We start from the raw sequence: 22568 nt of genomic DNA on the forward strand, positions 1-22568 counted from the left end.
CCTACAGTCATTTAGGATTTCCACCTCTGACTGGGCATCATGAATAATGATCAGGTCTTTCAAAGAAAATATTTGTGGGAAACCCACACGTATCTTCTCAGTCCATGAAAAGGTGCTGCGGATGATCACAATCCGAAGCAACAAGGACCAAGGAAGGGCCCACATGGAGGACGTCTCATAACTAGTCACGAGCCTATATCTCGACGACTTCCACCTGGCCAGGATATCAAAAGACACCGTGCTTTCTAACCTACCTATCGCACTCAAACCTCATCCGACACTTCTGCATTCCTTTACCGAGGACGAGCTGTTCTCTGTCAAGGACGATCCGCGAAGGACAAGACGATCGATGCCGCCACCTGCTGTGTTACAGCTGAGAAATAACTGACACAGGATACGCTCTCAGTTTCTGGAAACACATGTTAGGTATAAATGTCAGAACAAGAAGTACTATGTTTATCTCCATCCGTCACACACGCTCAAGATGTAGGCTAAAAAGATCTGACATGCACTTAAGGTCCTTTTCTATAGAAAAAGACAGCACAGACCCACTAGCGCTGCCTCGCATGCCCGAGGCGCACTCCATCTCGCTGGGCGGGAACCGCGACAGGGTGCATCGCCAACAACTCTGCACACTCTTTGTGATTGTATTTGTTGGCGAATGTCGATGCCGTATGACCATCAGCTGTTTTTAGGCACGGATCTGCGCCTAAACTCAAGAGCTCCTTGACAGTTGCTAGTTTGCCATGGAAAGCAGCCGCCATCAGCGCAGTTTCGCCCTTTGCGGGCCGGCTAAAATTGACACTCACTCCAGCGTGCTGAACTAACGCCAAAATGGGGTCAAACCCTTTCTTCACGTCCTTAAATGCGTCCCAAATAGCCCTATCCATCCGTTCACTCAATCGATTGACATGGCCGATCTCCGTCAGACGGCTTCGCCTCTCGGCACCCTTGCAAAAGATGATCGAAGAGCAATGCTCGCACCTACCACACTTCCCACACCGAAGCGTAGATAGCTGACTTTGACAGTGCTGGCATGATTTACTATAAGAGGTCTGTCTGGACGTTGCCCTTATGGCTTCAAGTACATGGCTGCGCATGTAAGTAGTGCGTTTGCCATGATCGCCTGAGTCTTCTTCATTTGGCAAGAGGAAATCAACTTTTTTAACAGCCGTAGTCCGATGCGCGATCTTCTCCCTCGCAAGCTTACGGGGATCTCGAGGCACAGAGGAAGCGAGCGAGGAGGCGGGCAAGGCGGTCGGGGCAGGAAAGCCCGAAACGGTATTGCAAGCTGCAACAGGAGCGAGGGAAAAGGCAGAAGGGCCTTTTTCATAGGAATCTTTTCTCTTTCCCTGTCTACCTATTGCAGCGGTCTGCTGGATGCCTCGAGATGACGGGGAAAGGGGCGGGGATACTACCGGAGAACCAAGTTCGTCGGTGTCTTCTTCCAGATTTCGCTCGGGGGAATAAATGACACAAGCGTTGTCATCATCATCGCACGCAAGAGTAGGGGATGTTTTGTCAAAAACGTCGTTCATGGGCTTCAGCATGCGCCTCCTGTCAGTTTCCACACTTGTGCCAGTATCTTTACTTAAAGCCATAGCAGTGAGGTTGGGAGACTGCTCAATTTGGTGATTTTCGGTGTGGGCCCGGCAAGAGACTAAAGCACTGTCTGGTAGGACTGGAGGAATTTGTAGCCTGTCGAGTTGCTCCATAAGACTAGGTGTGTGGGGGGGGGGGGGATAATTCTCAACCTCACGCTCAACGTTAAATACCTTATTCAATAAACCGTCGACCTTATCCGCGACCCTGCGGTAATGCTCCTTCCCCTTTTAACGCACCTCAGTATCTTTTGACTAGAGTCATACCATAAAGCGGAGGAAGGACGTGATAAACGCTGTAGGGCGCTAGAAAGCAGCCCACGCGGCACACTCTCCTCTTCCTCCGACACACGTTTAACCAACGCCGTCAGCCGATGCAAAATGGATTTCTTACAGTACGCAACTACGTCCCACGGAATACTCAGCAACATCTCAGCGTAGCCTCGCTCCTTCTCTTTGCCCAACGCGCTCGCCCCTACGCACACTGCCTTCGCGGTCCTCTGAATGATCTCTTGCTTCAGGGTCGGTTTTCTTTTTTTGGCATTTGATGACTTCAAATAAAAATAGTTCCGCAGCTCGATCAACAGATCCTTGGAGACCATGATCTCCACGGGTTCGCCTGCCTGTCCTTTCCGCGGGATAATCCGCAAAAGGGCATCCCCAACACCCTGTAGCATTGCTCGGAAACCGCATTCGGAGAGCGTGGAGCGTGCCTTCACGCCAAACACTTCGCCCAGGGGGTCCGTGGGAGGCGGCAAGTCCCCCACGTTTTGGAACGGACACGGAAGGAAAGCAGGGTCGGCGGAGCAATGGCCGTGTAGACTCGAAATATGCGCGCAAAAGGTGGCGCGAACGATGGTCACTGCGAGTTCAAGTTGTTCGTCCTTCTTAATGGAAACTGAAATGCCATCCCGTGCCTTTCCGGCAGGGATTTGTCCGCTTCCTTTCGCCTTTTTCACGGAAAATCCACAATTTTGATCGCTACGCCCTCGTTTACGACCGAGGCTTCCGTTGACGCTGTCGCCCTCGCCCTGGATGAGGGATCCTCCCACCTCGTCTCCCGCGGGAGGGGCAAGGCTCGTGTTTCCACCGCTGTCGCGCAACGAGGAGAGAGAGGACGAGGAGGAAGAGGGAGAAAAAGTGGGCTTTCCCAGATCTTTCTCTGGTAAAGACAAGGTCACTAGGTAGCCATGCTCTCCCTGCCTTATCCTTCCACGCCCTACAGCTCCCGTCTGCACGAGGCCTCCCTTTGCATGATGTGAGAAGCTCTTCCCTAACTCTTTCGACGTTTGCTCCGGAAATGGATTGAACGAAGTCTCTGCTTCTCTTTCGCTTCTTCTCACTCTCTCTGGCACGTTGACAAAAAAGCGGGATCCTTCTCTGTCCCACCCTCTCTCCCAACGATCTCTCTCCCAATCACGGCGAAGCTGGTCCTCCACTCCCCACTGCTCGTGTTGTCGACTGGACTCGCCACGCTCGAGGCCACCGAAGCGTGAGTGAGATTGCGCAGGCGGGAACGAACGAGACGGCCAAGGAGAAGCGAAGGCGTGGGCGGGCGGAGGGGGAATCGCGTGCGAGTGTAGGCCAGAGGGTACGCGAGGCCGACGCCAACCTCGTCCCTCATCCAAATCTTCAAGTGGCATCGCCGTGGAAGGAAAGGAATGATCCGAAGGACCGTCACATTCTTCCAACGAGAGCAAAGGGGGGGGGTCGTGCTGTCTCGGCATCCTGGGTGGCGAGTACGAGACAGGAAACCCCCCTCGTCGGGGCTCCCGCCCATGGCCCTCGGCCGGCAGTGCATGAGAAAGGGTGGGAGGGAGAGCGTGAGGATGATGCCGGTCCTCAAACGGAATGTGCGGCCGATGGTAAGAACCAAGCCAGTCCGTGCTTGCATCACGGTGACGTCGCAGGCTGAGATGTCTCTTTCCCCGCAAGTCCTCGCGCCCACCAGCGAAATATTCTCTAGACATCTATCCTGTATGAATCGTTATTTCCCTACGAGCTACAATTATCCATTCTTCCTGTTTTTCAGTGGGTACGAAGCAAACGGTTTGACTACCCCGTGCTTCCCCGCCACCACTCTACCATCGAACCGCCCTACTGGGTTCCAGTTGCGAGAGATTTCAGTCGCGTCGCTCTACCTGTGATCACAACGACTACGCAGGAAATTAAGATGGAGAAGTTAGTCGTTTGTATTCATTTAAATGTAAAAAGCCAGCCCCTTCCGCTCACTCACTAACAAGATCAAAGGCCATTAAGTTTCCACAATTAGGAAACCGCCATTATAATCACCACAATAATTTGCTGTCTAGATAACGGCTTTACCCACAAATTTACATGTAAAGCTGTGTTTGATGCCAGTAAAGGGGCTTTGCGAGCAATTCACCGGACTCCCCTGCCCAGGTACGACGCATTTACAAGGCTGGCAGCAGGCACGTTTGCCGACAGAGGCCCCAACTTCCATGGAGAGTTCGATTGAAACATGTTGGCATGTGGCTAAGTGAAAGTAAAGGCGTCATTTCCGAGGCACGTGACACGATGCGTGAGTTATGGGTGTTGACGCGAGTAGACAGGGGCCCTTGGGGCGAGGCGAATGAAGGCAAGCACCCTATTTGAAGACAAATGAATGCGTCCCCAACGACATCACTGTCCACATTCTTCCTCCCTTCTGCTACTACGGAGACAAGCGCTCAAAACCTGGCCTCAACCAGCCTGGAAAACAAAGGACTTGACAGGCATGAATTTCTCTACCACACCACGTACAGGTCCTCTGGTCCTTGGCGAGCCCGGGAGTCTCAGAGGGGTGCAACTCAATTACTCCCCCAAATAGAGGACATTAAGTCACAGCTTCGACAATTTTGACGTTTCTGACGCGTTACAGGGCTATAGTAATGGGCAATTGCGCGTACGGGAGAGTTTTGCGCCGAAGAGAAGCCATTTTTGCGACCAGGTATGTACTTTTGTGGCTTTGGAACTTGATCTGACGAGGGATGCGAGAACTAGCGTATACGATAAAGCTCGAATCACATTTTAAATCTCTTCTGCCGTATTCGGCTTGGTGATCAATGTGAAAACATTTTGAGCGGGAGAGCGGGCAACATTTCTTCAATTCGTTTATTTTTTTTCCAATTTCTAACTTGCATTTGTGCAGGAACCTCCTATCCTCATGTCTCGTCGCCTTCTTTCTTCTACGTTGCAACGATGGGAATGTTCAAGCGTTTCAAAGTGTAATACCTCTTAAATCTTCACGAGGCATCATACTTTCCGCTGCACCTCAAAGCTCTGTACCTGCCCCAATCGGAGTCACCGCGGAGACGGTCACCTTCCCTAATACGGGGTTGTCCATGGAGGTCCTCAGCGCCAAATCACACTCCTCGTCCTCGTCCGGTCCCGACAACATACTGGCAGCCTTGTCTTCATTTTTTTGGCCCAAAGTCCGCCGTAAGCAACCGCTGGTTTTCATCCACGGATCTTTTCATTCTGCCTGGTGTTGGGCCGAGCATTTCCTTCCCTTTTTTGCAGCACGAGGATATGACAGCTACGCTATCTCCTGTCGGGGCACCTTTCCTTCTCCGTCACCCAATCAAGAAGCAAGTATAACCATCAATACCCACGCGGCAGATCTGCGAGACTTTCTGAGGGTTGCCTTCCCTCCTAGCGAGCAAGACACCCCTCAACCGATCCTCATTGGTCACTCGTTTGGCGGAGCCATCCTCCTCAAACTGCTTGAGCAGCCCACCCCCTCGCCACTGAGGGGCGTCGCTTTTCTGTGTTCCGTTCCTCCCTCTGGAAATGGTCCGATGACTGCTCGCTTTCTCAAGAGAGATTTCATCCTCGCGCTGAAAATCGTCTTGGGCTTTGTGGCCAAGAAAGGGGCAGAGTGGGACTGGCTGTGTCAAGAGCTCTTCTTCAGCCCCTCGCTTCCTCCTGACTTACTTCGAAAGTACAAAAAGAGGCTGAAGAAGGACTCTGTGGTCGGCATCGATGTTAAGGATTTCCTCAAGGAACTGCCGGTCTTGCGCGCGGACGGGGCGACAGGGCAGGGCCGATGGGTGAAGGAAGTCCCGTCTCGTCTCGTGATCGGTAGGGGGGAGGATTGTCTTGAATATTTGGAAAGAGGTCTCGTTACCCGGACACTCGACAGCTTGTTGATGGCATAATCTAGATTCGAATCAAAAGTTGCGTGATGGTCTGCAGTTATCACCAGGCATGTGAGGAGGCTTCCCTGAGCGTGGGACCTAATAGATCCTGCATTTTTATTTCCCTTCCCGAGCACTTTTATTTCCCTTCCCGAGGAGTGTCTCCCTCGACTGTGGTCGGCGTTCTGTTTTATCTTCGCGCTTCTCGCTGACAAGTTTCCTTGTTTTCTTCTCGACGCAGGGGCGGAACGCGACAAGCTTGTGGACAAAGAAGGTGTGGAGGAAACGGCACGATTCGTAGATGCAGAACCACCAGTCTTTCTTCCAACGGCGCACGATGCCATGCTGGATCCAGAATGGCGTCTTGCGGCCAATGCTTTGCTGCAGTGGTTGAATGCAATGGATCAGGCGGTCAAGAAGTAAAGTACTTGGGAAACCCCAAATCGAGCTTGAACGGCGGATAAAGTCATAAAATAACGTGCCCCACTGTTTGAATAAGACTCCCCCTTCTCAACTGGTAGGAAAATGATGAAAGATTTTTTATTTTGTTACAAAAACATATCGAAATGTAGCCCTTGTCGTAAACTGTTTCTATTTGGTTTTTAATTGACGAGTGCAACACCCGTTCAACGATCGTCAAGGGAGCAATAAATCAAGACCATGCTCTGAGACCCTCTTGAAAACATGCCGCAGGACGCGGACGGCATCTGTGCACCCTTTTTATCCCCGTGGTGTCGTTCCGCTTCCAACTGCTGCCAGTGGCTGACTATCTCGCCAAATTTGTACGTTAAAGGCGCTTGAAGAGCCCACCCGTGCTACCGTGGAGAAAAAAATGGCACCATTCTTGGGCGGTGTTCTGCCCTGCAAACCCCGAGTCTATATTTCTGATGAATTAAATGGAACTGCTGCGGAAATTCTGCCGTGAGAGTACGCGCATATTTGCAATGGTTGTGATGGGTGCTCGTGAAGAAGAAACTTCACACAGAAAAGCAGGCTACAGTTAATTTGTGGACGGACTACCCCATTCATAAAACCTCTAACGCCCATGAATGTCCTCACAGGTTCTAGCATGCTTCGCAAGGTGTTAGCACAGCGAGTAAAGGTCTCGAATGCAGCCTGCAGTACTACTGTCTCCAAGGGCACATCAAGGACATGGGCGAGTGTACGGGCCCGCCGCCACATAGGTAGCATTAAATTTACCGCTCCCTCAGCTAAACCTCAAGCATGTTGTTTCCAAGCGCATGTGCCTATCTCATCGTCATACGTGGCCCAGCGACGCCTGGTTTTCTCACGGGCATTTAGCACGAAAGTCCCCACGGCTTCCGAAAACGCCGGGGCACCAGCAACAGGCGGCGTCGTAGGCCTGCGGGCAGGGGTGCCATACGCCCAGCTCATTGTCGGGGTGCCACGTGAGACATATCCAGGTGAATGCCGAGTAGCGGGGACCCCTGAAACCGTGAGCAAGCTGGTATCGCAGGGGATCAACGTGAACGTCGAAAAAGGAGCTGGGGCCCGCGCCGGGTATACCGACGCCGCGTACCTGGCGGCTGGAGCCACCGTTGTGGACACCGGCGCCGTTTGGAGGTCGCACATTGTCACGAAGGTGCGCCCACCGTCTGTGGAAGAAGCCGAGCTTCTAGAAGACCGAGCACTGATCTCCATCGTACAGCCTGCCCAGAACCCCGCATTGCTGCAAACCTTCCAGAAGAACAAAGCCACGGTCCTGGGCCTGGATCAGCTGCCCCGCACGCTCTCGCGCGGACAGGCGTTTGACGTCCTATCGTCGCAGGCGAACATCGCCGGGTACAAAGCCGTTCTTGAGGCCTTCAATGCCTTCCAACGCTTTGTGCCCGGGCAGATAACGGCGGCCGGACGGGTACAACCTGCCAAAGTGCTGGTCCTAGGGGCCGGGGTGGCGGGGCTGTCGGCAATACAGCATGCTAAAAATTTGGGGGCGGTCGTGCGGGCGTTTGACGTGCGCCCGGTGGTGAAGGAGCAGGTGGAGAGCCTGGGAGGGGAATTCGTGGAGGTGGCCCATCAAGAGGACGGGAGCGGCGCGGGCGGATACGCCAAGGTACGTGACCTCCGTCCATCTGCTCGGCCCATCAGACATGGATGGGCAACGAGTCTGGTCGGAGGGGGGGGGGGTTCATAGCTCCAATGTGTTGCGGAGAGAGACCGACCCTGTCTGCGTGTCCTCGAGCTGATCGTCTCTCTCCTCCCAGGAAATGTCTGCCGCCTGGCACGAAGCCGCCCGTCGGGCCCTGGCGGAACAGTGCCGGGAATGCGACATCATTATAGCCACGGCGCTGATTCCGGGGAAAAAGGCCCCGCGTTTGATCCACGAGGACATGGTGGCTCTCCTCAAGCCGGGGTCCGTGGTCGTGGACCTGGCGGCCGAGTCCGGGGGGAACGTGGCGGGCTCGGAGCCCAACCGCGTGTACACGACGGAGCAGGGCGTGACCATGGTCGGGTTCACGGACCTGCCCTCCCGGTTGCCCACCACGGCCTCCACGCTCTTCGCCAATAACGTGAGCAAGTTCCTCCTCTCCCTCGGGCCACAGACGACCAAGGAGAAAGGGGTCTTCAAGATCGATCACCAGGATGAGGCTGCCCGGGGATGTCTGATCACAGACCACGGGGAGCTGACCTGGCCTCCGCCCCCCCCTCCGAGTCTGGCGGCGGCCACAGGCACAACGCCGGCTGGGAAAGCGAAGGCAAAGGACGCTCAAGTGGTGGCGGTCGACCCTCGACAGGCATTTCTGACTACGGCCCTGTGGGGAAGCGTGGGCGCGGGGGGTATGGTGGCCTTGGGAATGGCGGGTCCTGGCCCGGCGTTTAACAGCATGCTCACTACCTTCGCCTTGTCGACCATGTTGGGGTACCACACCGTCCAAGGCGTAGCCCACTCTCTGCACTCGCCCTTGATGAGCGTGACCAACGCGATCAGTGGGACCACGGCCTTGGGGGGAATGATCCTTTTATCCCACGGCGTACACGACGGCCACCTGACCGCCCAGGTCCTGGGAGCGGGCGCCACACTGATCTCAGCGGTCAACATCGGCGGAGGTTTCAAGGTGACCGGAGCGATGCTGGACATGTTCCGGCGCAAAGAGGACGCCCCCGAGTACAACCACCTCTACGCCATCCCGGCCGGGACCCTAGCCGCCGGGTATCTGTACGGGCTCCACGCCGGCCACGGCGAAGACTTGACGTCCCTCGTTTCCCTTATCTCCGCGCTGTGTTGCGTGGGAGGTATCGCGGGGCTGTCTTCCCAGCAGACGGCACGGCTCGGCAATGTCCTTGGGATGAGCGGCGTGGGACTGGGCACGCTGGCCACTCTGGGCTCTCTCCAAGCCCCCATGCCCGTTCTCGCAGGGGTCATGGGTCTCCTCGGCGGGGGAGGTCTGATGGGCGTGCGAATTGCCGCCAAGGTGGGCCCCTCCGAGCTGCCCCAGACCGTCGCCGCTTTCCATTCGCTCGTGGGGCTGGCGGCGCTTGGAACGGCTGTCGGGGACGCGACGCTCTACCTGGGGAATCCAGAAATCATGGACTCCACCCGCATGTCCGCAGTCTACCTCGCAAGTGTGATCGGTTCCATCACAGCCACGGGCTCCGTCGTTGCCTTTGGGAAGCTGCAAGGCTGGCTGCATTCCAAGGCCTTGTCCCTCCCAGGTCGGGACGCAATCAACCTCGGCCTCGGCGTCGGAACTGCCGCCAGTGCAGTAGGCTTTGGTCTGGCCGGCTCGCCCGAAGGGGCGCTGGCGTGCCTTGGAGCAGGATCCTTGTTGAGTGGAGCTCTCGGTGCACACATGACTGCATCAATCGGGGGGGCCGATATGCCAGTGGTGGTGACTGTCCTGAACTCGTACAGTGGCTGGGCATTGTGCGCGGAGGGGTTCATGTTGAATTCTCCTCTCTTGACGACGGTCGGGGCATTGATTGGGTCGTCCGGTGCCATTCTGACCCACATCATGTGTAAAGCGATGAACCGTGACATTGTTTCCGTGCTCCTGGGGGGCTACGGCACTTCGTCGACGGGCAAGGGGGAGGCCATGAAGATCGAGGGCGAGCCGACCATGACGGATGTTGCGCAGACTGTGGAGCTTCTGACGAATAGCAAGAAGGTGGTGATTGTTCCCGGCTATGGTACGTCCTACATAATTCCGACGAAAGGGAGAAGAGTCCTGCTGCAGAAGAGTGACAAGAAGTGACCTTGGATATCGTTCCTCCGAAGGCGTCGGGATGTTTGAATTACCTCACTTACACACACCCCCTACCCCAAAATGCTACAGGTCTGGCCGTGGCCAAGGCTCAGTACGCCATTGCCGAGCTAGTTGAAAAGCTGCACCATCACGGCATCAAGACTACCTTCGGCATTCATCCCGGTGAGGCTACTTCGAAAGTCTTTGTCTCGGACTGGAGATGTACTTTCTGTCGAGTCCCATGACCCCAACCCTAACCCCCTTCCAAGAAAAATAGAATGCTGAACTTCTCTATACCCCCGTCACGACAGTGGCAGGGCGCATGCCTGGGCAGCTGAACGTGCTACTGGCGGAAGCGGGTGTACCGTACGACGTGGTACAGGAAATGGACGAAATAAATGAACACATCCACGAATCAGACGCATGCCTTGTGATAGGGGCGAACGACACGGTCAACAGTGCGGCTGAGGAAGATCCAAACAGCCCTTTGGCGGGTATGCCCGTGATTCGAGCTTGGGAGAGTAAAAACGTCGTTGTCATGAAGCGGTCGATGGCCTCTGGATACGCCGGTGTGGATAACCCTCTGTTTGTGAAGGTGCGTTGGAGACAGACACTTAAATGGGAACATTGGATCGATGGAAGCGACGAGTGCCGGGAGATCGTGACCGATTCCATTGATGGCACTAGGAATGGTGCAAAGAACAAGCTGCTTATAACGTCACTACATACATACATACAGCCTAATACCCAAATGCTTTTGGGCGATGCTAAGAAGACCGTGGATTCAATTTTAGCCGCCACAAAAGAGCATTATGCCAAGGAAAGCGGTGCAATTTAGATGAATATACAAAGGGGAAATGCGTCCGAGTGGGACCTGAGCCAGTGTACTGATCTATACGACATTGTGTCACACCCAGTGGCCAGGCAAGTGGGCTGCCAGTGGGAGCACCGGCCGAGGGTGTGACTGAAGTTTCATGGCCATGTTTTCGCGAGGGGTGGGGAGGGGGGGGGAATGCCATTAGATAAGCGAGAAAGCAGAGCTTAGGAGGTCATGCTTGTAATCAGTCTGAGGCGCATGCTTGGTGAAGGGCACTCGGGGAAGACACACACTTGACCGCGTTATTTTCACGAAAACCAATATCTGAAACTCAGATGGTCACCAGATGAAAACTTCTGGAGTAAAAGCGACTTTCTGGCTCTGTGAACTCAACCAAGCGTGAGGCCATTCCAAGAATGCCACATTCCAACATCAAGTGATGATGCCAAATTTTCGACATTCATCGGAGTAAATCCCAACGGCTTTAAAGTATTTATTTATCCCGTCGCATTCTTTACTTTTGCTTCCTCTAACGAAGGCATCAAGGGCAACGCTAGAACACTTGTTTTGTTCCTCGTCCTAACACTATGGTAAGTAAGAAGACTTCCCTGATAGCTGACAGCGCGCGTGCTAGTCGCGTCAGTTTTCTCCGCCACTTCATAATCGGAACCCCTCACTTCTCGCTATCCGTCGATCATCTTCTTTGAATGGCTGTGCTCTTGCCTTTCTGCTTTCCTCTCATGTCGACAATTGACTTTCCCGCAAGTCGTTCTTCTTCCTCGATCCGCAGCAAAACCGGCGGAATGGTACCAGCTTCACACCATTCCAGTCGCTGGTTGGTCTTGGCCTTCTGATCCAAGCCCACCATCTCCATGTACTGAGCGAAGCTCCGTACTTTACCCATACCATAGCTCTCCTTATCGACCTTAAGGGACTGAGGCCAGACAAGCTCGTCGTCGACCTCAGGGTATTCGAGCATGTTCTTCACTCGACGGATGGCGATGGTGTTCAACCGATTGTGAAAGCCCGGACGCTTGAAAGTCCGCCCTACCGTCTCCCAGAATTTAGGCTTGTTTCGTCGGACATAAATGTGGGAAAGTACGTTGATGGTTGGGGAGAATATGTGGTAACCATTTGTGAAGGCGCGCGAAGAGAGCAGGATCTCCTCGCCCATGAAGACCCAGGGCAGATAGGGGTCAAAAGGCACGTCCACCACGAACTGGCCCGTTGTGAAAAAGAAGCCGGCAGCAACATAGGGCGCAAATCGAGGTGTTGGTGGCTCCTCATGCTCGTACCTAGAGGAGCCCATCAGCCGTACTATCTGGGATTCGATCCCGGGTTCACAAAAGTATCCCTCGCACATCCTGAGGCCGATGGACCGCTGCCAGTGTCCTCCTTGGGGCGGGGGATAGTTGGTTATGACAGGATTCGGCCGTTCCGCTAGTGTCATCATCTTTTTAAGCTCCATATCCCACTTCTCCGCGAAGAACATGTGGGCGTCGATTTGCATAAAATACGATTCCCCGTTCCAGAGCTTGGAGGCAAAGTACCTCGCCATCGCGGGGCCCAAAGACTCGCTTTCATTGATTCGCAAGATTCTCAAGTGATTGCAATATTGACCCATCTCTCCTTCGCAGAAAGTTTTCACGCAATCTACGTCGGGAGGGGCGAGACCGATGCTGAGATCTTTCTGAACGCCCGTTCGGCAATTCGAGTAGCAATTCTGCTCCACCAGACCCACGTGCAGTCCCTCAGGCTTGTCTGCATGTTTGAAAGCTTCCGTTAGAGTATTGGGACAGTTTTCGTCGCGGTAGGTGGCCATGGATATGAATGTGGTATCGCCAGAGGGGTCAAGCCTGGGGGGCGAGTACTCCTTGTCAAGGGGCAGCACGTGCTTCTGCGTCAGGGACACAAAGGTTTCCCAAACCTCTTCCGCCGCGATCACTGGGTTATCGCCAACCACTACCTTGTCAAATTCCATGTGAAGTTCTTGCAGGTACTCTTCAAATCTTTTAATGATGAATTCTATGCTTGCCACTGGCTTCGACGGCCCTTCCTCGTGCTCCTCGTTGGCATTTCCCATGCGCAAGATTCCTTCGGGTAGGACGTTGTGGGCAAGTTTGCCGGCTTCGTCTGAGGCAAATTCTAGCGCCTTCTTCGTAAAAGATCTGGCACTGTAGTCTCGCCCCACTGCCTCTCCCTCGAGTCCGCGCACATGGTCAGGCGACTCGGACACGAAAAAAAGCAAGCTACCCAAGAGAATGACCAGCGCCGTTGCTGGTAGAAGCCACTTGCTTCTAGCCCGCTTTCCATTGTTATCGCTTCCCATAGTATCCAACGTGATCTGTGGTCGTACTACCGTGTTTTAAATGGGGAAAGGAACTAGACGTGACTAGAAGGCACGATTTTGAGTTAGGTTGCATCAATGCAGCTATTTTTCTGCAAGACCAAACGGCCAGTCACCGGGAAAAATCCTGAATTGTGGTATATGAAGGTTTGGAATGTGGCACTTCGTGCGTCTGGAGCGGCTTTCCACGCGCGTGAAGGCGTTCAAGAGGTCACAGAAACAAGTTCGGGGGGCATGGGCCTGCTCGAGGCGGAACTCGCGGAAACGCTGGAGCGAGCGCTCCGAGCCGCTTATTCCCGTCTTGCTCGCAATGAACAAAACATCCGAAACGAAGGCAACCAATTTGGAGATAGGAAGAATCATAAAATGGCTTTAGAAATGATATATGAGCAGGGGGAAAACATTAATTGGCTGTGCATTCGTGGCGAGATTCAAGGAGGCCGTCGTTTTTCTACCTGCAAACACCTTGTGGTATTTCTGATGTAATAGGCCTATCGATCATCAATAAATGTGGACGGTTCGACGTTAATTTACAATGTCATGCCTTGAGACATTCTCCCTCGACGAATCGAAAGTTCGAACAGCTGATAATTGTTAAAGTTGACCCATAACTCCCTGATTGGTCGGGTCATTGTCAACCATACTTTAATGCAATTTCTCCCTCAAAATAAGTGCTGGCACATTTTATTTCCTTTTAGAGAGGAGCATGCCGTTGCCGCTGTTACAGAAGGAAAAGATTCCGAAGACGGAAGAAAGGCTAAGGGCACCGGGAATCCCATGGTCTGAGGGAAATGCTCCACACTGGCTGAGATCGGACACATCAGACTGGTGAGCGACAAGCGTGATTGCGTGCTGCGCTGGTCAGCGGAAACTAAATCGTCTTGCCTTGCGCGACCACGGCGCAATTTTTTTGACAGCCCTGCCGAGGCTCTCTCTCATCTTCCCACGTCTCGTGTCGGCGACGGCGCGCTCTGCTCACGGCCCTTGCCATTGCTCGCCCTTGTCACGTTTTGTACAAGCAGGAGACAAGCGAGCTCAAATGTCCATCCCAGCCGACGTAAGAGGGACATACTAAGCGTGGTTCGGCCTAGGCCCAGGACAAGGAGAGGAAGAAGCAAGGTACAAATGTTCACGCCTTCTTCCTTTTCGTCGCCTGTACTGTCCTTTTCACTATCTCTGCATGATTTTTCCATTGTTCACTGCTTTCACATTGCGAGTGCACTCACCCTCCTCTTCAGTTGCGGGGAAATCCAGACAAGTTGCGGGGAAGTCCAGACAGGACGCCCAAACTCCGGAGCTCACAAGGAGTAAAGACAAATTTCCTCAGGAAAGCTGTATTGCCATGTTATGTTCGGGTTATTGTAAAGGAAATCACTTGACAAACATGAGGGCCACCATTGCCTTGTAAGCAGCGCAATTTCTGCACAACGCATAGGTTCTGGTCATGAGGAAATGGGTAGTTGAGCCAGCGTTGCTGTCGACACCGCCATGATTACGTGTAGTCTCCGCTGTTCATTGACAGCTTGGAAGAGAAATGTCCAAAAGTGTCCATATGGGAGAGATATCTACGAAAGATTTGATTGCTGTGGAAAGTGGGGTCTTTGCGTTTTCTTATGAAGTTGTCGTTCAAGTGGGCCGCCGACGTCAACCCTGCAAGCGAGTGCAACTTAGCTTTCCAAAATGTGACTGGGAAAAGAATCATCAAGATGTCAATAAAGCATACAGCTAGACGATACGTAGCGTCCCCAACGTATGATGCGCCCGCCTCTACTTTCTTTCAGGGAAAACGGGGCAAACGGGACGTAGCAATGCTCGCTGTGAGGTGGGTTGGAGTGGGCGAAGGGGCGAGAGCGTGGGGCTGGGTAAAGAGGGGGATCGCTCAAGATTGACAAAGCATGCACGAAATACGTCCATTTCATTGCTGCGTCATTTTGGGACACCAACAGGTACAACGGAGGCATAAACGACGCAGCTACTACAGTGGAATATTCTTTCCAGAACTGTGTCCCGTCTATGATTTCGTCGCGACGCCCGGGGCTACTCCTGCTGCTCCCGGTCCTCGCCATGGTAAAGCCGACGGCCTGTTTTTTGCGGCCCGTCAGGACCGTACTACCTTCGCGGCATCACCATATAGCGACATTAATGGGCTGTAGAGGCCGATCACTAGGAGAAATTCCCTCGGCAATGTCCCCAAGGTACGCTCAAGGGAGTATCTAGAACAAGATTTGCCAGGTTCTCACCGATCTTAGTCAGTTCGCCAGCACGTGCTCTTACACCGTTAAGTCTACGCACTCCTGGTCAGGAGGCACCAATACACTCACTAATTTTCCTCATTGCAGACGCGCGCGCCCTCCTTGTGCAACCACCGCCGCCGCCTCCGTCAGCGCAACCGCTGCCCCTGCCAAAGCGGTCTCTCCTCCAGCTACCACGCTACAGCAACGCAGTGCAGCATTGACGCAAGTCCGTGATGAATTGTCCAAGCGTGGACTCGCTGCATTCATTGTTCCGTCTGGCGATCCCCACTTATCGGAATACCCCGCCGACCACTTCTGCCGCAGGGCCTTTATCTCCGGCTTTGATGGATCCGCCGGCACTGCTGTAGTGACGCCCACGCAGGCATTACTGTGGACAGATGGACGTTATCACTTGCAAGCAGAGCAGCAGCTTGGGCCTGACTGGACGCTGATGCGGGAAGGACAAAAGGGCGTGCCCTCCCTGACTGCTTACCTTCAGGAAGAGCTATCGGCCCAGGCGGTCGTGGGGCTGGACCCCACGGTGCATCCGGTCAAATTCGTCCAGAACCTCGCGCAGGCGCTTGGGAGCAAGAAGGTGCAGGTGCAGCCCTTGAACGTGGCGGAAACGAACCCGATCGACCTGGCGTGGAGAACGGCGGGGGGGCGACCGCCCGCGCCGCAAGCACCGGTGCGAATCCATCCCTTGGCTTTCGCCGGGGAGGCCGTGAGCGACAAGGTGAAAAGGCTGAGCGAAGAAATGGCCAAGGAGGGGGCGGACGTCCTGGTGGCGGGGACTTTGGATGAGGTAGCTTGGCTGTTGAACATCCGGGGCGAGGACGTGCCCAACTGTCCTTTGCCAGTGGCCTACGCGGTGCTGGAGCGAGAGGGGGCCTTTGATAGCGGTAACGGCGGGAAGGAAAAAAGTGCCAGGGTTATTGTCTTCGTGGAGGACGCAAAACTGGGTCCTACGGCGCGCGCCCACCTGGAGAAGGATTGCCGGGCCGAGATTCGCCCGTATGCCGAGATCTTTTCTTACCTATCAGGGGCCCATGCGAGCGGCCGAAAAATCTGGCTGGACCCCGACAAGAGCAATTACGCCCTTCTTCGAGCCGCATCGATGCCCCCTGAGAAAGGAAAAGTCACGGACGAGAAAGTGAGCGGAAGCACTGGTGATGGAGCCGTGGCTGCAACCGGCAAGGTACCCTCCGAGCCGTCCCTCCTACTCCACCCCACCCCTATTACCCTGTTCAAAGCCGTCAAAAACGAGGCAGAGCTCGAAGGGATGCGCGCCGCGCATTTACGAGACGGTGCGGCTGAGGTGGAGTTCTTGGCATGGCTGGAGAAGGAAATCCAAACGCGCTCTGTGAGCGAGGTGGAGATTGATCAGGTCCTGACGGGTTTCCGATCCCGTCGTGAGAAATTTCTGGGGGTAAGCTTCGACACAATCGCGGGAAGCGGGCCAAACGGCGCGATCATCCACTACCGAGCCATGCCTGAGACCTGTGGAGAAATGACTAAGGAGACGATGCTCCTCCTGGACTCTGGTGGGCAGTACGAGGACGGGACGACTGACGTGACCCGGACGGTGCACTTTGGCGAGCCGACCGAGGAAGAGAAGGAGGCATTTACGCGCGTATTGCAAGGGCACATCGGCGTGGACACGGCCGTTTTCCCTGAGGGTACGCCTGGCTTCGTCCTGGACGCGTACGCCCGTCGATCCTTGTGGCAAGCGGGTTCCGACTACGCCCATGGCACGGGCCACGGGGTGGGGGCGGCTCTTAATGTCCACGAAGGCCCGCACGGAATATCTTTTAATTTCGCGAACCGAACGCCGCTTCAAGCAGGCATGATAGTGAGCAACGAACCAGGGTACTATGCCTCGGGGGTGTTCGGGATTCGGATCGAGAATTTGCTGATCGTCGTGGAGAGAGCAGGGCTGGGGGGGGTCGGAGGGCAGGATCCCCGGCAACGCAAGTTTTTGGGGTTTGAACGGCTGACATACATACCCATCTCTAAGCGACTTATCAAACAAGACCTGCTCTCGCCTGAAGAGGTGAAGTGGGTGGACCGGTATCACGCTGAGGTGTGGGAGCGCATCAGTCCGCTGCTGACATCCTCTGAGGCCGAAGCATGGTTGAGGGAGGCGACAGCACCCATGGTATGCTAATCCTCAGGACAAAAGAAAAATTCGAAATGGTTGAGACATTCAGACGTGATTTCGATTACAGGGTGCCCAGCATTGCCGTTGACGAATGTGTCTTACATGTTGTGCTGCGATGTTGGCCTGGCTCACTTGACGTCTGCCCCGTCAAAATGCTTGCTTGCCTCGATCCGTACCATGAGTCGTGACGCATGGCTTCAGGCCAACAGCAAGAAGAAAATACTCAAAGAATCAGCACGAAATTCTAATACATGTCGGCCTGACTCGAGTACACTCTATTATCCATTATTCTTTTATTCCCTCTTGGGGCGCGGCACCCGTCCAACTTGACTACAGACCAATTTGCTTTTTAAATACGAACAAGACTAAAACCAGTATCCCAACCAGTACCATGATACAGACAAGCATACAGCATTGATATTTCCGCGCCTGTGTCAGGAGGAAACGTCAGGAGCTCGCAGTGAGCGATAACATAATTTGGAAGAGGGTTCGAAATTATCCCACCAGACAATTCACTCAGCGGACAGAGAAACATAGTGTATGCAATATGATTGACTGCATTTACACCCACCTTCTTCGCGTTGGCAATGGCACCCTGCACCTGCAGAGTTCCCTCCTCCACGTAGTTGGCCGCCCCTTTGACTTGATACTCGATTTGGTCCAACATTTCGCCTTGTTGCTCCACAAGCAATGCAAAATCCAAGAACATTTGGTGTAGCTCCGCGATGCTCGCTTCCAAGGTCAACACGTCCTGGTATTTATCCGCTACATTCTGATAAACGTTTCGTATTGACTCGTTCGCACCCTTTAAGATGGCTTGTGTTATAACCTGGTCCCCCCCTCCTCCTGACTTGAACACCGCCTCGATCTCCTCAGTTGAGGCGTCAGGCTTGACGATCTGGACCTGACGTTGGACTTTATCTTTGATGAACGCCTTGTACTTTGTCTGTGCGTTTTGGTAATCCTTCATGACGTCCACGAACTTTCTGGTCAAAGTGTTGGTCAAATTGTCCCGTATTCGCAGCTGGGACGGAGTGCACCGAGAATCCTGTCGCAGCTTTGTGGTTTCATCTTTCATCTTGCTGAGCATTTTTTTCGCTCGCGCAGCCTTGGGATTCGTCTCTTGGATGACGGCATTAAGTTCCTGACTTAGCTTCGCTTCTCGCGGTCCCGTCGTGGCCAAAAAAGCTTCCTGATGGATGCCACTCATTCGTCGAATTGCCTCTTTGATGGCATTAATATCCTCCTTTGTTGCTTCCACGTCAGTGAAAAAATCGTTCATGTATTGTGGCTGGCTTGCATTAGTTACGGCAGCCGACGGCGCTGCTCCAGCACCATCTCCTCGGCCCTGAAGACGCGTCATGTCGATTCCCACACTGTCTGAGGGTGTCCCGCCGCCCTTTGCCCGAAGCTCGGCCAACCTGTCGTTCATCCTTCACCTGTTATGTTGAAAAACATTATCATTTAATGTGGGAAGGCATCAACGGGGGGGTCGCACGAGGAGGGGCGGGACGCAGCGAAGCCGTCTTTTCAAGCGAGCGGCCTGGCCCATGCAGCTGCTGCTGGCTTTGTTCTTGGAATCTGCGCCGCATATTTTCTATGTTCCTTTCCCTTGGTGATGGCCGTACACCCCTGAATTATTACATTTTTCTTCTCTACGTGATAACATCGTATATGAATGGGATGCTTTATGCATCCTGAAGGATTCTTCGAGAAAGAGAACACAGTCCGCTTCTAGCCCTGTTAGAAAAAGACTTCCAGCGTATGCAGCCTCGTGGAAAGTAGATGGACCTTTTTTCTTACTGCGTAGGGTTCTGGTATTGTGCCCGAGGTTTGATAAAGCTGGGTGATACATTTATAATAACAGTTGCACCATTTTTTGGTGATTTTGCGATTTTGTGGTTTTGTGATTTTAAAACAGGAACTCATGAAAACTGCTGTATTCCTTTAGGTCATAAAAAATACTGCATCACTTTAACTTCAAGAAATATGATGAATGGCACGCGAAGAGCCGCGAACGATCAAACCCAACACGCCTTGTCGTTTACCGTTTAGTTGCATTCGGGAACCGAAATCCGTTCATATATCTGGCTCTTTACTTACCAGAAGGTCTATGTGCATGGTATCTTTTTGTATTCCTGTAGTCTCCCTTTTGAGTTTTAGCTAGCTTGAGGAAAATGAGCTGTATAAATACTAGTTAAGGAGTCTGTAGTCCCAGCCGCCAAAACAAGTTTACAAGGGTGGAACGCCAAAGTTGCCACGGGACCGATCCGTTGGCCAAGGATCCCGTCGTGATAGCGGATGACGCTGAGAGTATCCCCCTCGAGCGTCAACATCTTGATGAACTGGTTGTAAGATCCCGATGCCAGGAGAGGACAGGTCTGGTGAGCCGCCATGGCTGTCATGGGACCTTTGCCCACGTCCATCGTACGAAGAGAAGTCTTCAGCCTTCGCAGATCCCAGGCGCGAACTTCACCAGTTAAGGAGCCTGTGAGCAATTCTCGGTCCCCTTTGACAAAATCAGTGAGCACCAGCCATTGCTGATGCTCCGTGAGGACCCCAACGCATTTATCCACCCGTACGTCCCAGATTTTCCCCTTGCCGTCACCGAAACCGGCAACCACCAGAGGCGAGGATGAGATTTGCGATCCACGCGCCCCGTTACCCCCTGAGTCCCGCCCGCCCGCCCCTCCGTGAGGCGTGCTGGCAGCCAGGCATGTCACACAAGCCTCCCCACCCGTCTCCCACTCCCTGACCATCTGCTCCCTCTCCAAGTCCCAGGCCCGAAGCCGGTCTGAGCTTCCCCCCGTCAGGAGGAGGCCTGCACCGTGGACCCATTTTGTGACAACGCCGAAGCCACGCCCCACGAGTGCGTGGGCGAAAAAGGCTGTCGCCAGACGGGGGGGAACCCAGTCCGCCCCCGTCGGGACCACCCCGCTCCACACGCGGACGACCCCCTCATCCGTCCCGGTGAGCAAGAGGGAGGAGGTTGCCTCGTTCAACCAAGCCAGGCTTGTGATCCTCGATGCCTTGCTAGGAATCGGCTCGTTCCTGAACACGCCCAGCTTCTTCCCGTCCTCGTGATTCCATACCCGGAGGTTGGCGTGGTCGTCCGAGGCAATCAAAAGCGGCTCGAAGGGGTGGAACAACAGTTGCGACGTCATTTGTGCGTCGCTTTCAAATACAACTTTTTGCTGAAGTCGAAGCACCTGGTTCTTACGCTTTACAGTATCTCCCATGCTCTTCGTTAGCGCGGTCTTCTTCACGTTACCTTTTCGAGCCCCAGCCGCGCCATCCATCCCCTCGCGTTGCGCTGCCAGCAGTGCATCGATCCCGCCCAACATGAAGTACAGGTCCGAGTCCTCCTCCTCTTCCGGCATGCCCAGGACCCCCGTGCATTTCAGAGTAAGGGCCTTGGCCTCCTCCAGCACCCGCTGATTCCGTGACCGTCGATAGAGCGCCACCTGTCCTTCCGGTGACAGCGGGTCGTCTTCCTCCCCTCCGGGACCTTCCACCGCAGAGAGGGCAGCGGGGGCGGAGAGCTGCTTCTTGCTCCAGGCGTATATGTTCGTCCTTTGATACTGGACACGTAGCCATTGCAAAGAGGGGGACTCGGCCAGGGCTGTGGCCGTGGCCGAGGAAAAGCGGGCGGAGGAGGCTTGTCCCATGGCTGTGGAGTCGTCAGGGGCCGCCAGAGATTCGTGGCGGATCAAGGGCACTGAGCCCGGCATCTCTGCCCTCCCCATAAGCCCCCCCTTCGACTGCTTCAAGCCTCTGGCCTCGTAGCTGCCACCCTCGAAAACCTCTCCCGACCCTTTCCCCTTTAGGGTGTTTCCCCCTGGCCCCGTTCCCGAAGCAGATTGCAAAAGGGAGGAGGCCGCTGACGGTCTCGTGCTGACTCCTCCACCTGGAATGGGTCTATCTGACGGACCACTGGGAGTCGTGGTGCTGTTTCCGAGGCCTGCATGCAGGTGATTTGTGCCTCCGTAGGGCGAAGCGGTGCTGCGCCCGGCAGCTTCACGCAGACCCGTCGGAGGGGGGCGGGCATAGTCCCCCTGGGGAGTAGGCAGACGGGCAAGCTCGTGCGCCGAGACGGCACGCTCCAGAGGAACGCGGTTTGACGAGGAAAGATGGGTGGGGGCAGGACAAGTCGGCAGATTATTCACGACATGTTTTCCTGACGACAGCCGGTAGTGGCCGTCATGCCCACGGTATGTATGTTGCTGTTGCTGCCGAGATCGAAGCTGTTGTTTCTGGGAGGAGGAGGCATTCGGATTTGCCGAGGTAGGGGGGCTGCGTGGTGGGATGCCGGACGGGTGGGGAGGGCGAGGGGGAACCCGCGGTGGATGAGAGGTTGAAGAGAGTCCAGGAGAGGCGAGGAGCGAGCTCTCTTGCCGTCCTTGCTGCTGTTGCGCGTCGATTTCATTTTGTTCTCGCTTTTCATGGTGCAAATGATCGTGTCGTGGCTGCGGCTGCTCCTCTGATGCTTGCTCTTGTCGGTGTTGCAGCTCCATGGGGGATAACGTCATGGCGGAGGCGGTGGAGCGTAAGGGACGAGCGGAAGCACCCGGGAAGGCCACATTCTTGCTTGGATTTAGGTTCATATCCAGCAAGCATTCGTGGACCAAGTGTACGATCTGGCCAGCAACGTCTGCGACAGGCGGAAAGGGCTCTTTTTGATGCACTTGTCGTATCGCGAGCCAAATGAGCAGATAGTGTTCGCCTATCTCCCCAGCTTTCCTCTTGAGACGCGCCGCCAAGGCTTGGCACCACAGCCTCTGCCCCTTGTCCCGGGCTTCCTGGTCCCTGTCATTTTTATTCCTGCTGCCTGTCCTCTCACCGTCTCTTTCTTTTTGCTGCGATGGCGACAACCCCAAGGCACGATCCTCTTTGCGGCCCTGGCTCTCGGCCTCCTCGTCCAATACCAAGCCTACCATTGAGGACGTGGAGGACGAGGCATCCAAGGATGCAATCGAATCGCAGCTTCGAGACTTCTGCATTGTCCCTTTGCCATCCGTTTGCCCAGATTTCCTCTCTCCTCTGATCTGAGACTCGCGGGATCTG

General features: G+C 54.5%; 3 protein-coding genes across 3 annotated transcripts; all 3 read right to left on the bottom strand.

The window, feature by feature from the left end:
- Nucleotides 1-494: 494 nt before the first annotated feature.
- On the bottom strand, nucleotides 495-930 carry NGA_2119610 (yth domain containing 2). Its single transcript, XM_005855795.1, has one exon. It carries the CDS (start codon nucleotides 927-929, stop codon nucleotides 552-554), a length of 378 nt encoding a protein of 125 aa, XP_005855857.1. The 5' UTR covers nucleotide 930; the 3' UTR covers nucleotides 495-551.
- A 10311-nt stretch (nucleotides 931-11241) lies between these two features.
- On the bottom strand, nucleotides 11242-13059 carry NGA_2029800 (c transferase). The gene has a single exon (XM_005855791.1). The coding sequence runs from the start codon at nucleotides 12843-12845 to the stop codon at nucleotides 11457-11459; it is 1389 nt and encodes a 462-aa protein (XP_005855853.1). The 5' UTR covers nucleotides 12846-13059; the 3' UTR covers nucleotides 11242-11456.
- A 6453-nt stretch (nucleotides 13060-19512) lies between these two features.
- NGA_2069800 (uncharacterized protein) lies at nucleotides 19513-20181 on the bottom strand (the record flags this gene model as incomplete). The annotated part of the gene is made up of 1 exon (XM_005855793.1): nucleotides 19513-20181. A coding segment is annotated over one exon (518 nt), but the record flags the coding sequence as incomplete, so codon positions are not given.
- Between the last annotated feature and the right edge of the window lie 2387 nt (nucleotides 20182-22568).

This window comes from Nannochloropsis gaditana (assembly GCF_000240725.1).
Source record: "Nannochloropsis gaditana CCMP526 unplaced genomic scaffold scaffold097, whole genome shotgun sequence".
Lineage (NCBI taxonomy): Eukaryota > Eustigmatophyceae > Eustigmatales > Monodopsidaceae > Microchloropsis > Microchloropsis gaditana.

What these genes read in the sequence shown, in the direction of transcription:
- NGA_2029800 (XM_005855791.1), bottom strand. Translation starts at nt 12,845, where the DNA reads ATGGGAAATGCCAACGAGGAGCACGAGGAAGGGCCGTCGAAGCCAGTG.